Source organism: Nilaparvata lugens, chromosome 1, assembly GCF_014356525.2.
Source record: "Nilaparvata lugens isolate BPH chromosome 1, ASM1435652v1, whole genome shotgun sequence".
NCBI lineage: Eukaryota > Metazoa > Arthropoda > Insecta > Hemiptera > Delphacidae > Nilaparvata > Nilaparvata lugens.
The window spans coordinates 12,458,357-12,476,290 of NC_052504.1; the positions used below are offsets into that span (position 1 = coordinate 12,458,357).

At 35.0% G+C, this 17,934-nt stretch overlaps 1 protein-coding gene across 1 annotated transcript in view; it reads left to right on the forward strand.

Moving 5' to 3' along the window:
• Window positions 1–17,934, forward strand: part of LOC111053487 (transformation/transcription domain-associated protein) — a 160,447-nt gene that overhangs the window by 34,334 nt on the left and 108,179 nt on the right. The window contains 12 exon segments of the mRNA XM_039430392.1: window positions 1,207–1,302; window positions 1,304–1,353; window positions 3,055–3,199; window positions 4,157–4,308; window positions 5,073–5,164; window positions 5,771–5,875; window positions 7,334–7,512; window positions 9,622–9,819; window positions 13,177–13,353; window positions 14,269–14,467; window positions 16,086–16,375; window positions 17,242–17,425. Of these exon segments, the coding sequence (XP_039286326.1) occupies window positions 1,207–1,302; window positions 1,304–1,353; window positions 3,055–3,199; window positions 4,157–4,308; window positions 5,073–5,164; window positions 5,771–5,875; window positions 7,334–7,512; window positions 9,622–9,819; window positions 13,177–13,353; window positions 14,269–14,467; window positions 16,086–16,375; window positions 17,242–17,425 (1,867 nt within the window).

Sequence of the window (17,934 nt, forward strand, 5' to 3'; positions counted from 1 at the left end):
GACTGTTCCAGAGATGAAAAGAATGGCGATGGATAAGGAATCATGGAGGAAATGTACTGAGGCTACCCCAACGCTTTAAAGGCACACTGGGAAGAGGCAAAGAAGAAGAAGGATTTTTTATTTTTAAATATGAAAAATATTTCACCATGTCGCTGATTGTTCCTTGGAATAGTTTTAAGGAAATACTTTACAAGAATATCTTTTTTTTGGTAAATTTAATTGCCTATCGAGTGGTACCAGATTTTTCAAAATTGGACCAATATTAACTGAGATATGGCAGCTTTAGTGATTGGTGACCCAACTTTAGAGGGTTATGTAACGTTATGTTATTGTTTGAAATGACCTAAAATCGCTTACTATTAACATGCAATGCTAATAGAGACTGTTGCATCATTGAGGCGACTCTATCAGGATGCCTTGGTTTGCACTGGAATAAACTTTCATTGGTCACCCATCACTAAGGCTTCCATATCTCAGTTAATATTGGTCCAATCTTACAGAATCTGGTACCAATCGATAGGCAATTAAATTTACTAAAAAAAGTTATTCATGTAGAGCTTTTGTAAAATCAACGGTTTCTGAGTTATTTAAGAAACAACATTTTAAATGGCCGCCATTTTGTTTTATGAATTTGAAAAATTATCATAATTTTTTTCTAGCTTTGTCTAGTTGTTATAAATGATTGTGCAAAGTTTCAATGTCATATTATGTTTAACCATTATTTTTTAGAAAAAAATCATAAGTGAAAAAAGCAATATGGCCGCTGTGAGAGTAACTGAAGACTTCCGGACAATTTAAATATGATATTTAGATATGTTTTTTAACCAGGAACAATGCCCTAGAGTGTTGGTAGGGAGTTGGTAAACACCCTGTGTAATGGCTTCATGTTGTGATCCACGTTAAAACTTGACTGTTTTGTATATTTCAACATAAGAAAATTGTGCTACATGTTTCCGTAAGCAAATCATACCTTAAGCACGTCAGGGAATCTCAGTGTAAAGAGAATTTGTTTCAGGAAAAAATTATTCTAGATTCAAACTTATGGAACTACAGTATTTGTGTTTGCTTGTCAAATATGTTTAGGGATATGATTCAGTAAGATTGAAATAGTAATTGATTTGAAATGTGATCGGTATGATTGAATTTTTCAAAAAAATTGAAATATGACTGGTATGATTGAAATATTGATTTAGGTTGTTGTTTCAGGGGTTGCGTACTCTGCAATTGTGTGTTGACAACTTGCAACCGGACTTTCTGTTTGAGCACATTCAGCCGGTCAGAGCCGATCTGATGCAAGCTCTTTTGGCGCTCCTTGCGAAATCCAACCGACCAGGTTGCGCATGTTGCGTTTAGGTAAGCTCAACAAGTCTTCAAATTTAGTCATTTATAGTTGTAGGGCCAGACCATATTAGGCGTTTTTTCCGGGTGCCAACCAAATCAGCCAATCGGAGAGCTTCCTGCCCTGCCGATTCTAAAAACGATCAATATGGTCTGGCCCTTAAGTCAACGATGTTATAAATGACGGAGTATGACAAACTACAGAGTGTCTGATAAGTCACTTCCCATTTTTATAAAGCTATAATTTCTTTATTTATGAACCAATTTTGTTAGAACTACATTTGTTAGAACACTCCTTGAGGTTGTGTTTAACTCAATTTTCATTTGTTCTAGTTTAAAAAATTCCCCCTCTCTTGACTGTGGAAGAACGAGCTGAAATAGCAGCTCTTACTGAGTTCTGGGGATCTGAGGTGCGATTGAAAAGGTGGTGGAGGGCTAAACGAGAGATCCATACAGCACTGGATGCAAAAACATTGATATCTTTCTTAAGAATCGTTGCAACAGAGTAACTTGAAAGACCACTTTCTGAGGTCTCCACATGAACATTTCACGAACTCTGTCAACATTCTCTGCTGTCCTTGACGTTGATGGTCTTCCTGATCGTCTTCTATCTGCGACACTCCCTCTTGTTAGTAATTTGGAATGGCAATTTTTAACAGTTTTTACATCCAGTGTTGCATGAAATCCTTGTTCAGCCGGCCACCATCTTTGTACGCGCGCCACAGATTCTCAGACCTTATAACGAGCTGCTATTTCGGCTCGTTCTTCCACAGTCAAGAGAGGGGGTATTTTTAAACTGAAACAAATGAAAATTGGTGTTGGACACAACCTCAAGGAGTGCTCTATCTAACAAATGTAGTTCTAACAAAATTGGTTCATAAATAAAGCAATTATAGCTGTATAAAAATAGGGAGTGACTTATCAGAGCCCTGTGTTACTGAAATACATATCAAATACAAGGTTTGAGGTAATAAATCTTATTAGGGTGCAAACATAGCGAATCGTCGAAGGTAGTTTGAAGCTTGAGAGTTTTGCTCTTAATGCATGAAACTCAATGGTGGAGATAATGGAGCGGTATGTTTCGACCCATTTAAATACATGCATTTCACTCATTACTCTCAAGATCAAAGCTACCTTAGCTCCTCTATGTTTACACACTCTTATGCATAAAAGGAGCTTTTCTATATTCCTCGAATAATTCCTAAAAATTCATTTCTGAACCTGTCATTATGAAATGTGAACTTCATTCATATTAAAATGTCTATTCTGTGTGTGTAATAACGAAATGCTGTGAATCAATTATTAGGTTTTTAATTAATTATACTCCTTATATTACCAATGTTACTATACTAAGTATGTATGTATGCGATTCAATCCCTCTTCTGTTTGTATTGTTTTAGAAATAGCTTCTGTAACCATGCACCAAAATAAATCCTTTACCCGGAAATATTGAAAAATAACTCAATTTGAGATTTCAAAGCATTAGTTCACAGTTGGTTAATCAGCAAGGGAAGGCAGAGAATAGTAATAATAATTTCAAACAATTTGAAAATCATCAACACGTTACATAATCTGACAGCTAAAATTTGAAATCCACTTCAGTGAAGCTTTAGTGGAGTAGGTTGATCTCCTTATTCCCTTATTTCCTTCCCTTACCCAATTTCTCACAAATCTTATAACTTGTCTAACAATGAGTTTTTTGTTTTAATTTGGCAGAGTTTTGGGGAAGTTTGGTGGTGGCAATCGTAAAATGATGATTGAACCGCAGAAGCTGGAATACAGCACAAGGGAGACACCAGGACCGTCGATAGTCATTTCATTCCCGGAACACGCCAAACCAATTGAATTGCCTGTTGAAAAGGTAGGTAATTGGTAATATAATTTTTCTATCATGCAATTGATAGGGCTAATCCATTTCCTCGCACACAGGCTTTGCCCATGTGAGGAACCTTCTTCAAGTTTTGTTTAAGTATACAAATACAGAATATTGTTTGTACTTTCTAAGAAGAAGAATAAATATAATTTCAATTTATATTTATATTATACAGCTCTCATCTCGCTCTCTAATTGAAAAGAATAGAATTGTACATTTCTTTTCAAGCATTCATAAGGCTTGGCTGCTACTGTATCGATTTAATTGTAAAGTCTGCAATGAGATGAACTAACCTCTTTTGAAATTGAGACACTTTGTTTTAAGTGTCTTACTTCAACCGGGTTATTAGCGAGTCATGGAAAACAACGACAATTTCAATAAAATAATACTGGAATTTTGCAATGAAGCATTAATATCAAACTTGGATTTATTTATTCCATCACGAACAATGATAACTCAATGATTGAGTTGATGTTTTTATTATGGCTCAACATTTTTCAAGTTTATTCATTATTTCTCAAGCTTCCAACTTATTACTAGTGCAGACTGTTTGAAGTGATTCTCTATATTAACATTCTAAATTCACAATTTTGGGTCTAAAAATATCTCTGTGAGTGTTGAAGAAATATAACCTTTTTCGGAATAGTTTTCAATCAAAATTCGTGAATGGTTTGATAAGGGATATTATAAGCCTGTTTTTTATTCCATATCACTTTATGATTATGTATTTCTATCATTGTTGAATAAATAAATTCACAATAATTATCCTACTTGAGGAAAGTCTCATCAGGCATATGCCCATCACTGTTCCTCTAAATAATATGGACATCAATAGTTTTAAGTGATCATGAAAACTAAGTTTTCTAAAAAGACCTTGCATTTTCTTAAATGATGCTATTCAATTGTTGACAGTTGATTTTGATTATTGTATTGCAACTATTGCAGATTATTGACACAGCTGTTACTGCACTGAAACTGAGCACAACTGACACATTCTACCGAAAGCAATGTTGGCTGGTAATCAAGAGCTTTCTCATTTCTTCAATAAAAGTTGGAGACGACCGTCAAACGATGCAGAAATTGTTTTCTTATCCCAGGTAACATTCAATTGATAGAGAATAAAAATGTGATTTGTTGAATTCAAATATCTGTTAAATAACGATACAGAAATTGTTCTCTTATCCCAGGTAACATTCAATATTGATAGAGAATAAAAATGTGATTTGTTTGAATTTAAATATCTATTCGAATAAGACACTTGCACTTCAAATGCTTCAAATAAGTCATTACTGATTTCTTCTGTTGAATTTTGCAATAATTTATTTTTGACTGCAACCGTTGCATCTCATTTCACTTTAATTTGTGTTTGGATAGGAATTTTTACATGTTGGATCTGGGTGTTTATCAGATCGGCCTGATTTCAATTTGTCTTTTTTTGATATTTTTGTAAATGTTTTGATAATTTTAGATAATAAACACAAATAAGGAAAAGTTGAAAAACTGTACAATTTGAAATACACCCATGGATCTTTCCAATATCAAATCGTCTCCCTAGTTTAAATTCAAGTTGAAACTAAATTTCTCTATTTTCAACAATATTATTATCATATAAGTTATAATTCATAGAATTATTGGTTTTCTTCAATGTGATGAAAATATTTCAAATTTGAACCCATTACAAAAATTAAGTAGGCCTATTTACCAACTCAAAATTGTACAATCACATACAATTTATTGAATCATTAATGAACTAATGAACTGAGAGCAGTTAATTACAACTGTGTAGTTGTGATTAATGTTTGGATGCCAAATACTTATTAACAGTATATCAATGATTGTATTCCTAATTCGTTTTTTCCAGTTTCTCTGTTGGAGACGTTACTAACATAATGGGTCCACCTTATAAACTGCCGGATAAACAAGCAAGACAAACCTACCTCACTGCTTTGACAGGTGAGATACAAACAACACGTATGATATTTTTTACATTACTGTTTCTTTTTTAATAGATTGTATGGATATTAAACAAACAACAACCGTGATATCATTCACGAGGTATGCTGACACTCAACCAAGCTGCTCTCTAGTGAGATTCACTCTAAACTGTCAGCATTAGTTGAACGTGACGAACTTGTATCATAAATTTCAAATCATATGCGTGAAAAAGTAATCTTGGATAACACTATTTATCATTGAAATGCATGAGAGTTTTTGGGTAGAATGAATGTATGTATTTTTTTCAATGTCTTCCACTCCTGATGGGTCACCACGATCACTAGAGTCAGACAGTACATAGTTTTTGTTAGGCTATAATTATTGCAGTCCCCACTGGAATTAAATTTTTTAGCAGAATTGCAACAATTTACGGTTCCAAAATAAATTTTTCCCCATAAATAATTTGATCATTAAGATTCATTTTTAGGAAGTTGTGCTCGGTTAGATGTAAAGATTCCGACTGTAATTCAGTTCGTTTCGTTTTTAATAAAAATATAAATATATTAATGATAATTCAATATATATTTAAGTAGAGTTAATTTGATTGTTGTTGATGGATTGCAGGAATGTTCGTTGGTGCTGCAATCAAAGACCTTCATCATCTCGTTCAGCCGACAATGGTAGCCCTCGTTCGGCATTTCACTATGGTTGCAATCGCTCAGCAAGCAGGCGAGTAACTTGATTTTTTCAAATTATTTGTGGATATATTAAAGTAAACTCCTCTTTCGATAATTTCAAATCACATTGTTTTTTTCACCATTCGCCTCGTCTTATTATGTTGAATTTACTGTATAGTAGATTCAATGTATTATTTCTATAATCCGCCTAGTCTTGATATGTTGAAGCTTGATATCTTGTATAGTAGATTCGATACGCCAGTGTTATGAAGCTGATTATGTGGCTATATTCAAATATATTGAAAGTATTCAAATTTCCAAATAGTTAGTGCCATATATAAGACTACGCAAATCATTAAAATGCCATAGGTATCAGCAATATTTATTGTTTAACAAATTGCCGCGCACAATCGGGATCCTGCAAACAAAAAATTCATTCCAACAATATCCTATTGGCTGAAGCCAAGTGCTTTTTACTCTACTGAAAAGTATCTCAATCTTACTGACATCAATAACTGGAATGGTAATTGATTTGTAATATTAATTTTTGTAATTTGTTTGACTGGGTCGCGTGTTGCGCCCTCAAAGTGACAAAGCCTATTATATAATAATTATGTACTTATTAGTCAATAAAGATTCTTATTCTTCTTCTTATGTAGACATTCCCTTGTATTTACTTGTATTTATGGAAACGCTCATAATTTTTAAAAATGCATGATAAAACTTACAAAAATGATACGTAATTGATAAAAATCTTGAAAGGAATATTTAGGGCCGTTTTCCGAGCTCAGGATTCAGCTGAGTTCTAGACTTTAAACAGCTGGAGTCAGAAAATTGGCTTTCCAAAACAGGGCCCAACTCGCAGTCTCGCAGTTTTTATGACAATCTTTATTTTCTCATTTCTATAATTGGAAACGTTTTTCCTTGACGAAATGGAACATTTCTAAATAATTCAAAATAGCTGAAACTTTAAACTATTTTCTCTTTATTTTATTTTGTGTTCAATTTTCTAGTTTTTCGAAATTTAATTTAAACAACGTGGACTGTGACTACGCCCCGTTTCGGAAAGCCAATTTTCTGCCTCCAGCTGTTTAAAGTCTAGAACTAAGCTAAATCCCGAGGTAGGAAACCGGCCATAAAAGATGTTACTCCACGACAATAATTGAATTGATACTCCACGACAGTATTTAAACTAATTCATTATAGTCAATATTAATAGCAATGACATGTGGCTATTGAGTATACCTTTTATTTTAATGCTCATTTTAAAAAAATGTAGGTAAAATATATTGGCATCACATAATTATCGCTAAGTCACTCTATTTACCTTGTAAAACCTACATTTTGCCTTGTGTCCTCCTTATCCTTACATTCATCTGTTAAGATGCAGTCAGCCCCTACTCATGTACCATATTTATGTAACTACTCTCAGTAGTGTATTCAAAATAGTAACTTTTTATAAACGGTAGCTGCTGCGTTTAACACAAACTTCGATTATTTTTCTTCCCAGGTCCTTTCTCCATGAATAACAAACAGTCCAACATGGAAGGAGGCATGGATGCATTGGTTCTAATCGACGCCCTGGCAAAGATAATGGGCCACGAAGAGAAAGAGCTTTGCAAGCCGGGTCGGCTAGCTCTTGCATTGATATTGCAGACAGCCACCAGCATTCTTGGCTCCAAGGAACGAGTAAGTCAAGTCAACACAAAACTTCATCTAATTTATTTCAATGTTCTGAGTTTCATGAACCTATCTTAATTTATACTTAACTGTGATAAAATTTGAAATTATTCAAGTAATTTCACTCCAAATCAAGTCAAGTCAAAATGTTATCCAATTGATTTCTAAGAAGAGGAATATTCTGAGATTTGTGAACATATATTCCGTCTAAATTATTCATTTTCTAATTTAATTAAAGTAAATTAGTATAGTTTTTGTTGGTAAGGAGTCCCTTGCGGGAATGTCCCATCTCGCCTGAGTATATATCATCATACAATAGCGTAAGTAGATATCCCATGGTATAGGGCGTTTATGTCGCAACTTTTACTGTTATCTTAAGCCGATTACTGTCGATTTTTACTGTTTTGACCGGGTAAGAGTGTATGAACGGCACAATATGAGAGACTATCAGCGTCATACAGCTTCACAGGAAAGAACTACGTGGACCATCGGCTTGAGATAACAGTAAAAGTTGCGACATAAACGCCCTATACCATGGGATATCTATTTATGCTATTGTTTCTCTATGATATCATTTAAGCCGTCAATGGGCCTTACGACTGTCATACATCAGCAATGGTTGAATAATAAGTATAATAATTATTATAAAATCCAATTGATTCTGTGCTCATGTGCCTGCACTCTATCTAAATCTATTTAAAATTGTGATAAAAGTTGAAAATCTTCATATTATTTACATTTAATCAAGAACTTTTTAAAAATGTTTCGAATACATCAATTTTATATTATTCTACAGAATAAATCAATCCCTTACAGGATTAAGAAGCATGATCTTCTCTCTATCATTCCTGACCGAATTGTTAATATCTTTAATGCCATTTACTTGATAAAATCACCGGATGATCAAAATAAATCCTATACAAGCTCTGAACCTTCAACGGAAACTCATTTATCAGTCTGAAAATTTTATTTCCATAGAATTAGAAAGCTCCTGAAGCACCCTACACACAAGGACAAAGTGGGCTGGACCAACTAGATCTGGTCATTTAGTGTCGATTACTAAAAAACCGTTTATTGTCCCTGTTCGGACGCTGCTATGTCCCCGTATGAAGGCTTTTTGCCACTGATGGCGGCTAGTAGTAGATGCCACTATATTCCCTGTGTGCAGGTTACTTTAAGCTCCCTTTAAAAAGTATCATCTCTAGGGTATCACTCTTCAGATTGTGCCGACATTCATTGTCAGTATTTTCATGTGAATGGCGGCTACTAGCACGCCACTATTGTCCCTGTATACTTTGAACTCCCTTTAAAAAGTATCATCATTTCTACAACTAGTGCATCACACTTTAAACTGTGCCGACATTCATTGTCAGTATTTTCATGTATTTGTACTGTTTTGCAAATTATATAGTGAAGTGTTGGTGTCCAAACTTCGCCACGCCATAAACTCTATTTTACTTTACTATTCTATACTAGCTGGCCCGGCGAACTTCGTACCGCCAAGTAGTTTAATGCATTTCATGACAAACTTTAGCTGGATTCACACCTGAGGAGGCGCGATGCGGCATTTTATTTATATAGATAATTTTCCAACTGCAAAATGAATAATTTACTAAAAATCAATTAATTCTGAACACCGAAGACAGCACAAAATTATTCGAAACAAAGCAATGTCTTATGAGCATGTAAGTCTTTATCCAGCACTGCTGGATGGTTACACACAGAACAGTCATTTTGTTTTTAGTCGGGGCGTTTAGAATAAAATACATGGGTGGTTATGGAGGAGCTATCTTGTCTACTATCTACCGACGGCTGTTGTATGACGTAATGATTATAACAGCTGATTTTTATTTCTATGTGTGGCCAGCTCACAAATCTTCTCCCATAAGGATTACATGCAAACTTTGAAGGACCGTAGGAAAGAGCCCTGAAGTCGGATTATAAATTTGATTGGCCATAAACCTGGTCCTGAACATAACGAACACAACTAAAAAAAATCATCAAATTCGGTGCAAACATAAAAAAGTTATTGAATGGCAAAATTTGAGGCTCGATTTTTATTTATATAGATTACTTTACTATTCTATTCCACTTTTAATTGATTGTGTTGTGGTGTAGGCTTGCCAGTTGCCGTTGATGGAGTACTTGGCAGCACGCATGTGTTCGCTGTGTTACGATCGCGCCTGGTACGCCAAGCTGGGAGGTTGCATCGCCATCGAATTCCTCTTCGAGAAGATGTCCGCTTCCTGGGTCTACCATCATCTATTCGTTTTTGTCAAAGCACAGTTGTTCGTCATGTTGGATTTGACTGGTGAGGTGAGTGTCATCGAATATTCTAACTTCAATTGTTCTGTTATTGAATTTGAATTTTTATAACATGTTTATCCCGGAATGCCTGATTGGTCTCCAAAATCAAGACATAAACATTCTCCAAATTCGGAAGAGAAACAGTTTTAGTTAAATTCTGTTGTTTCTCTTCCAATCTTTTAGATTTTGTGTATCCTATTATATTAAGCGAGCAATTTCTGTATATCTGTTTATATTTTTCTATTTTTAATCTGGTTATATGGTTATTTATGTTCAACGTATCTCGAAAACGGCTCTAATGATTTTCACGAAATTTGGAATATAGTAGGTTTATGATATCAAAATTCGATTGCACTAGGTCTCATCCCTGGGAAAACTTGCTAAAGGACATGAAAAGGATGATTATTCATCCTTGGAAAAACAGATGATGATTTCGTCGTCTGTCGATAACAGAAGATGCGTGTGCCTATATGGGAGATCAGCTATGTAATCAATTAGCTTACCGTATCTCGCGAGAAATCTAGAAATTTTAATTGACTCGATCAAAATACAGTAATCTGATTTGTTGATATGAGATGGTATATAAAGTTGATCATTATTTTACAGTTCTAAGTGATTAGTAAGTGTTATTTTGTTATTCAATTTGGTATGTAAACAATCTGAATTAGAACTTTTATGCTTTCAAATATTTGGACTGAAAATTTCACCTGAATTCAAGTGTATGGAACATAATCTACTTTTTGGAATATTTATAGTGTATAAAATCAAAATTCGGGGAAGAAACAGTTTTGGGCTGTGCCCCTTCAGTCCTTCCCCAATCATTTCAAAGAATTGAGTTCTGTTTATCAATAAATAACGAGCAAAGCTCGGTGCCCCGATATTGTGTAAATGAACCAAACAAATAAAATATACAATCTTTCATATGGAATAATTTTTCATTACATTTCAAGGTATATATTAGTAGTTTCAACAGACATTGTTGTAATAAAATACTATTCAAAACTTGAAAATTTGCATCATTGAATTAATGAAATGCCGAGTGACCTGGGAGGCTCAGGTCCTGTGTCAGAGTTTTCATTTCGATCTTGATTAATTTCAGCTCTTCTGACATAACTTAACGACTGATTCTAGGCAGCCAGGAACGACAGCTTAACGTTTCCATCCGAAACACGAGAGTGGATTATAAATAATTTTATTTGAAATATGTATGCGTATTATAGGCTATTACATAGGCTATTGCAGATTACACAAGAACCCAACAACATTTCAAACCAGAAACCACAACCACAACAACAGATACAGGAATCTCCTCATCACCTATGTTGCAAGGAAGGCACTATACCAGAGACATTTCAATCATTTAGCACCAAAATTATATAATCTACTTCCTGCAAACTTTAAACAGATTAATCATCCTAGAAAGTTCAAAACAATAGTACACAATTGGTTGATGAGCAAAGGAAGACAGAACATAGAAAACATTATCTCAAACAACTAACCACCTAATGACTCATTAACACTTACTAATTAATAATCTGCACAAAAAAAAAACAAAACCTACTCTAGAACATGGTACGCCATAGCGGAGTAGGTCAATTTCCACACAGAAAAAAATAAACATTGTAACCAAATGTTTTGTAACTAACTATTGTATGTAATTGTAATTTATCTAATATTTTCTGTAATTGATGTAGTTCTAGTTTTTTTTTTGGAAATAAACATTTATTTATTATTATTTACATTCGTAGCGTATCTTGTATCTGACCAATATTGCCTCTCATCATACAGTACTCACAAGTGTAGAATTTTGTATACAATTCAATAAATTACGTGCAATAGAGCAGATTAATTTATGATACATTAACTTCTCAATACTTATCAAGAATAAACAGGGTAACTCTGGTTTTTAGCAATTTTTGTAGAACTGGGCTTATATCTTTCATGAACTTATTCTTAGTGGCACTGATTGGAAATTAGTTTTAACCTCCATGAATCGTTTACGAAGATATCTCAACATGTCTTGTATGTACTGACAGGTTTCCAGTGGAGCGATTGATAAAGCCAAAAACAATCTTGAAAATATGATGCAGTTGTGCAAACCAGTTGATCCAGAAAACAAAGAGCTGTTGGCTGATCAGAACAATGCGTTGACTGAAGTGATGTATAAATTTGATTGGCCATAAACCTGGTCCTGAACATAACGAACACAACTAAAAAAATCATCAAATTCGGTGCACACATAAAAAAGTTATTGAATGGCAAAATTTGAGGCTCGATTTTTATTTATATAGATTACTTTACTATTCTATTCCACTTTTAATTGATTGTGTTGTGGTGTAGGCTTGCCAGTTGCCGTTGATGGAGTATTTGGCAGCACGCATGTGTTCGCTGTGCTACGACCGCGCCTGGTACGCCAAGCTGGGAGGTTGCATCGCCATCGAATTCCTCTTCGAGAAGATGTCCGCCTCCTGGGTCTACCATCATCTATTCGTTTTTGTCAAAGCACAGCTGTTTGTCATGTTGGATTTGACTGGTGAGGTGAGTGTCATCGAATATTCTAGCTTCAATTGTTATGTTATTGAATTTGAAATTCTACAAAATGTTTAACCATAAATGCCTGATTGGTCTCTAAAATCAAGACATAAACATTCTCCAAATTCGGAAGAGAAACAGTTTTAGATTAATTCTGTTGTTTTTCTCCCAATCGTTAGATTTTGTGCATATGTAAATGAACCAAATATTCAATCTTTCATACGGAATAATTTTTCATTACATTTCAAGGTAAATAGATACCTATCTTAGTTTCGACAGACATTGTTGTAATAAAATACTATTTCAAACATGAAAATTTGCATCATTGAATGAATGAAATGCCGAGTGACCTGGCAGGCTTAGGTTCTGTGTCAGAGTTTTCATTTCGCTCTTGATTAATTTCAGCACCTCTGACATAACTTAACGACTGATTTTAGGCAGCCAGGACCGACAGCTTAACGTTTCCATCCGAAACACGAGAGTGAATAATGAATGATTTCATTTGAAATATCTATGCGTATTATATTACATTCGTAACGTATCTTGACCAATATCTGACCAATATTTCCTCTCATCATACAGTACTCACAAGTGTAAGCCCCAGACGTTTTTATACAACAATTCAATAAATTACGTGCAAACAGATTCATGATAAATTTATTTTTCAATACTTATCAAGAATGAACACGGTAACTAACTGGTTTCTAGTCATTTTTGTAGAACTGGGTTTATATCTTTCATGAACTTATTCTTAGTGACACTGATTGGAAATTAGTTTTAACCTCCATGAATCGTTTACGAAGATATCTCAACATGTCTTGTATGTACTGACAGGTTTCCAGTGGAGCAATTGATAAAGCCAAAAACAATCTTGAAAATATGATGCAGTTGTGCAAACCAGTTGATCCAGAAAACAAAGAGCTGTTGGCTGATCAGAACAATGCGTTGACTGAAGTGATGTACGAGCTGATTCGGCAAATTACCAGTCCAACTGTACTACTACGAGAACAGGTAAGCCATATTCACTCAACTCAGGGGCGGTCTTACGATAGTTGTAAGGGGGCGGTAGTTCAACAGCGGGGGAGGGGTCCAGGAGGCTACTTCCACCTGGAAAGGGGGGTACGGGGGGCATTATTTTTTATTAAAACTCACGTTTCAAGCATTTTGAGCTCTAAAATTCACTGTTATTTAAGGCCTTTCCACACCGGCGTCGCAGACGTTGTGGACTTCTCCGACGTCCGGGATGCGCCCTTTTCACACCGCCTAGCAACATAATGAACATCCACAGACGTGGATCAGAAGTGTTTTCTGAGCATGCGCTAGTTTGCAGACGTTGCGGACGTTTCTGAAAAATTGCTCAGCGAGTGATTCTCAGAAAAACGTCGCCGACGTCCGGGACGTCCTGGATGCGCGGTGTGGATTAACTTATTTGATAGCATGGTCAACGATTTATTTTTCCAAAACGTCCTGGACGTCGACGACTTCTGCGAACTCGGTGTGAAAAGGCCTTCAGGTTGAGTAGTTTTGCCGTTTTGTATGGCGTCTAATATTTCAGTAATAAACCCTAACCTATATTTTGGAACTATAATAATTATTTTTTTTAATTTGAAAAAGGGACAGTTTTGGGTTGAGCCTGTTGACCATTTTCCAATCACTCATATGATTGATGTATTATTTAATGTGAAAGTGAATAAATTTAATGGATTTTCAGAACTTTTTATTTGTTGATTTAATGAAATGTATTAACAATAATTATTTTGAATTATGAAACACGCACTCAAATTTGAGTATATTTGTGTATATTTAATATCGTATGCATTGAATGTTTGGCAATTGAATAATTTCATTTGAATTGATTTCGTGGTGGAAATTTATAAGTTGATCATTTTTTTCACGTAATTTTAAATTTTGTTTTTTCATCCACAGGCGATTCATCTATTGAAAATATTTGCCAAGGCGCAAAATAAAACAATAACGGAAATAATGACACCGCACAAAGTGATTCTAGCCGACATGTTGCCTCCAGAAAAGCATCTTCCAAAACTGCAAACGCCCAATGCTAAAATCGGATTGTTGGAGGGACACACGTTTTGCTCGTCGCTCAATCCACGTCTCTGTACTATTGGTATGTAAATTTGTCCCCATATTACCGATTGAAATTAAAAAATATCCTCTAAATACATATTCACAAACAATGAAGAACCTAAACACGACAATAATTGTAGAATAATAATAACATTTTAATTAAAAAACAAAATTCTGGTTATACGCGTTTCTCTGTAATGGAATTGGCCATCACAATACCGTCATAGTTCAGCTTCTAGATTCGTCATAAATCTGGTTGTATGTAATTCTCATAAAATGAATGGTTCTCATATATGAATCTAATGAAGAATAATTCAAATGTTATGAGTGATGATATTGTGCGTGATTAATGTCGGAAAATTGAAGACGTCGATTGAAATGACATCCGGAATCGTAGTGACCCATGACAATTCGGCCTCACAGTGTTCTTGCAACCGAACGGTTTCTCCAGCAAATCAAATGGGATAATTTCGATCACCCACCATACAAACCACACTAGCAACTTGAACCTTTTCCCCAAACTCAAGACATTACTTTGATGGCAGAGCTCTCAAACCAACAAGGAGCACCAAAACAATGTTATAGCCCACTTCAACTCATTTGGCGGTAGCATTTTATGGAGAGGGTTTAGGTAGGCTGGTCCACTGGTATGACAAATGACTTAACCTTCACTGCAATTATGTTGAAGAATAATCATAATTGTAACTCTCAGTGGGAGAATTATTCTTTCATATACATTCGTCTTTATTTATCGGAGGTTGAAAAAATGACCCTCGTACAATCCTATCCTATACTATTAAACGAGCAGTTTCTGTTTAGATGTTTATATTTTTGTATTTCACCGCTCTTAACGATTCTCACGAAATTAAGAACATAGTAGGTTTATAATTTAAAAATTCGATTGCACTAGATCTCATCCCTGGGAAAACTCGCTGAAGGACATTAAAAGGATAATCATTATTCATCCTTGGAAAAACAGCTGATGATAATTATTTCGTCGTCTGATGATGATAGAAGTGAGTGAGCGAGTTCATGTGTGTGGGACTGTGTCAAAATTATGACTCAGCTGTTGAACTTTAGTTCAATCAGGTACTTAGTGCCGGTTGAAAAAGCCGGGTTATTTTTAATCCTGATTGATTCCAGTAGAACCATCTTTTTGAAATGGTCTTCTCTGATTTGGTTCACGTGAAATTAATCAGGATTAGAATTTAACCGGCTTTTGTGCAACCGGGCCTCTGTGAGGGAAAATTTGGCATTCCTCTGGGAATTAATCTCAATTCGCTGTGATTAGATAGAACATTTTCGTATGAACTATGAATATTATTAGGCAATTTCTTCTTTCGTAATTAATCTTTATGCTTTTGTAATCCAGAGCGAAGCTCGGTCCCCTATATTTACTCTGTAATAAGTAACATTGTTACAAAAACCTATTGCTGAATAGATGATTAGTTGATGAAAATACTGTCTCATGTGGAGCTGATTTCCATGAAGTATGTATAGGTTTATTCATACAATTATCATTGTCATCAATGTTCAATTGGGATGACAGGACAGTATTCCTCGTCATAAATCAAAGTGTTTCGTGCTTAAGACCTCAAAGTGAATGATAATTAATTATTTCAAGTACTGTAATTTACCAGTCGTTGTTATTGTCGTAGATCCGTCGAAGAAGGAGCACGAAACGTTTCTGAAGGAGGTGATCACACTGTGCGACTCGCAGGACGCGCAACTGCTGAAGCAGCCCTGCTACAAGAACATCGGCAGCCTGATTCCGTTCCGACGCGCCGCCATGCGAGCACTGGCCGTCTGCCACTACATCCCCGGCTACCAGGACCGCATCTTCGCCACGCTCTACAACGCGCTCTCGCGGCCCGAACCCGAACTGCAGCAGGCTGCCTTTGAGTGCATGCGCACCTTTGTGTCTGGCTCCAGCATCGATATCAATAAGGTACATTCAAATTCATCAATCACAAGTCCCATAGCTTTGCCTCTGTGACTTTGAAACTGCACATAGGCAAGGTATGGTTCGCGGGGTGATATTCCTACTTTCAAAAAAAAAACATATGCTCCAGAGTACCTAGATCCTTAGATGGAGGAAGCTCCCTACAGATGTACAATGTTTTTGAACGGGTAGTATTGTAGTCAAGTGACTCTCCGTCGATAGGCAAAGCTACAGGACCCAAACCACACCTAATGAAAGTACAGGGAATGCAGTGAATACAATTTAATGTTTGTTTTTTACATAAGAACGATCTGTATTGTATTTTAGGTTCAAAAATACTCATTGAGAATAATTTACAAGTTATAACAATTTTGAATTTAGTAATGTTGTTATTTATTTATTAAATGGAAGAATTTTTATTGAATATTTTGTCAATCTTCTTTTCTGAATGGTTCTGGTTTTATTGATTTTATCGAAATTAAATTACGTTTTCAATCATAAATATACAATTCTTGTCAGTACCCGACCCCCCCTCCCCCACTACAAGTGTTGATGAGGACCACTGCTGTCAACAAGTATTTAAAATTCGCAGTTTAATCTTCATTGTAAGATTATCGATTCATTGATTGAATATGAAACCATTGCTACGAGAACCCCATCATTGTTTTCATCCTACCAGAATTATAGGATTCTCTCAAGGTACCAAGAATACATTTTCAATGTATTCTAGGTACATTGGGATTCTCTGTGATTAATTCAATAAGTCTAATTCAAATCAACTGGAATTGTATGGAACAATTTGATATTGCTAACTATCTATATTATTTACACTATGATGTATACATCATATAAATCTTCTCTTTTTATTTCAGGTTGCAGAAGTGATGAGACCTTTACTAAATGATCTGGGCGACTTCAAAAGTCTGAACTTGAGCAAAGTCAGATGTCTATCTTATCTCGTCCAATTGTTCCCATCAATTTTCAAAGAGAAACCGTGCAAGCAACTCTTGCAATATCTTGAAAGCCTTTTTGATACTTTGGTACAGGCTCAGAAAGGTAATTGCACATTGTGAAGTTGAAATTAGTACAATGTTAATCAAATCCAAATCAATTCTTCATCAATCCATGAACTGCTAGTGCTGGATCTAAATTCGTCATAGAAATATCGAAAACACTCTAGTCCACATTAATAATTACACTTATTTAAGGTGGCATATGAAATAGGTGGACGAAACTTGATATTACATCCTCACGTAAGGAGTGGAAGGCTGAGCAGTTTATCTCGCAGCACTTTTTTTGAATTATTTTTCTTGAACACATTGGGGAAGTATTGAATATATTCAGTGTGCGATGAACTAACGACTTGTAAATTTGACATTTTTTTGTTTGACTAGAATAATTGGGGCATCCAATAAAAGCATATCTATATAAAAAAATAAATTTAGTTGAAACCATAATATTATTTTCCATCCAATATCCTCAAAGAGAAAAATTTGGAAAGTTTGATGAAATCGGTGTACTTTTAATGCTGGATTCTGTCATAGTTGAAAGTTTATTTGTTCTAC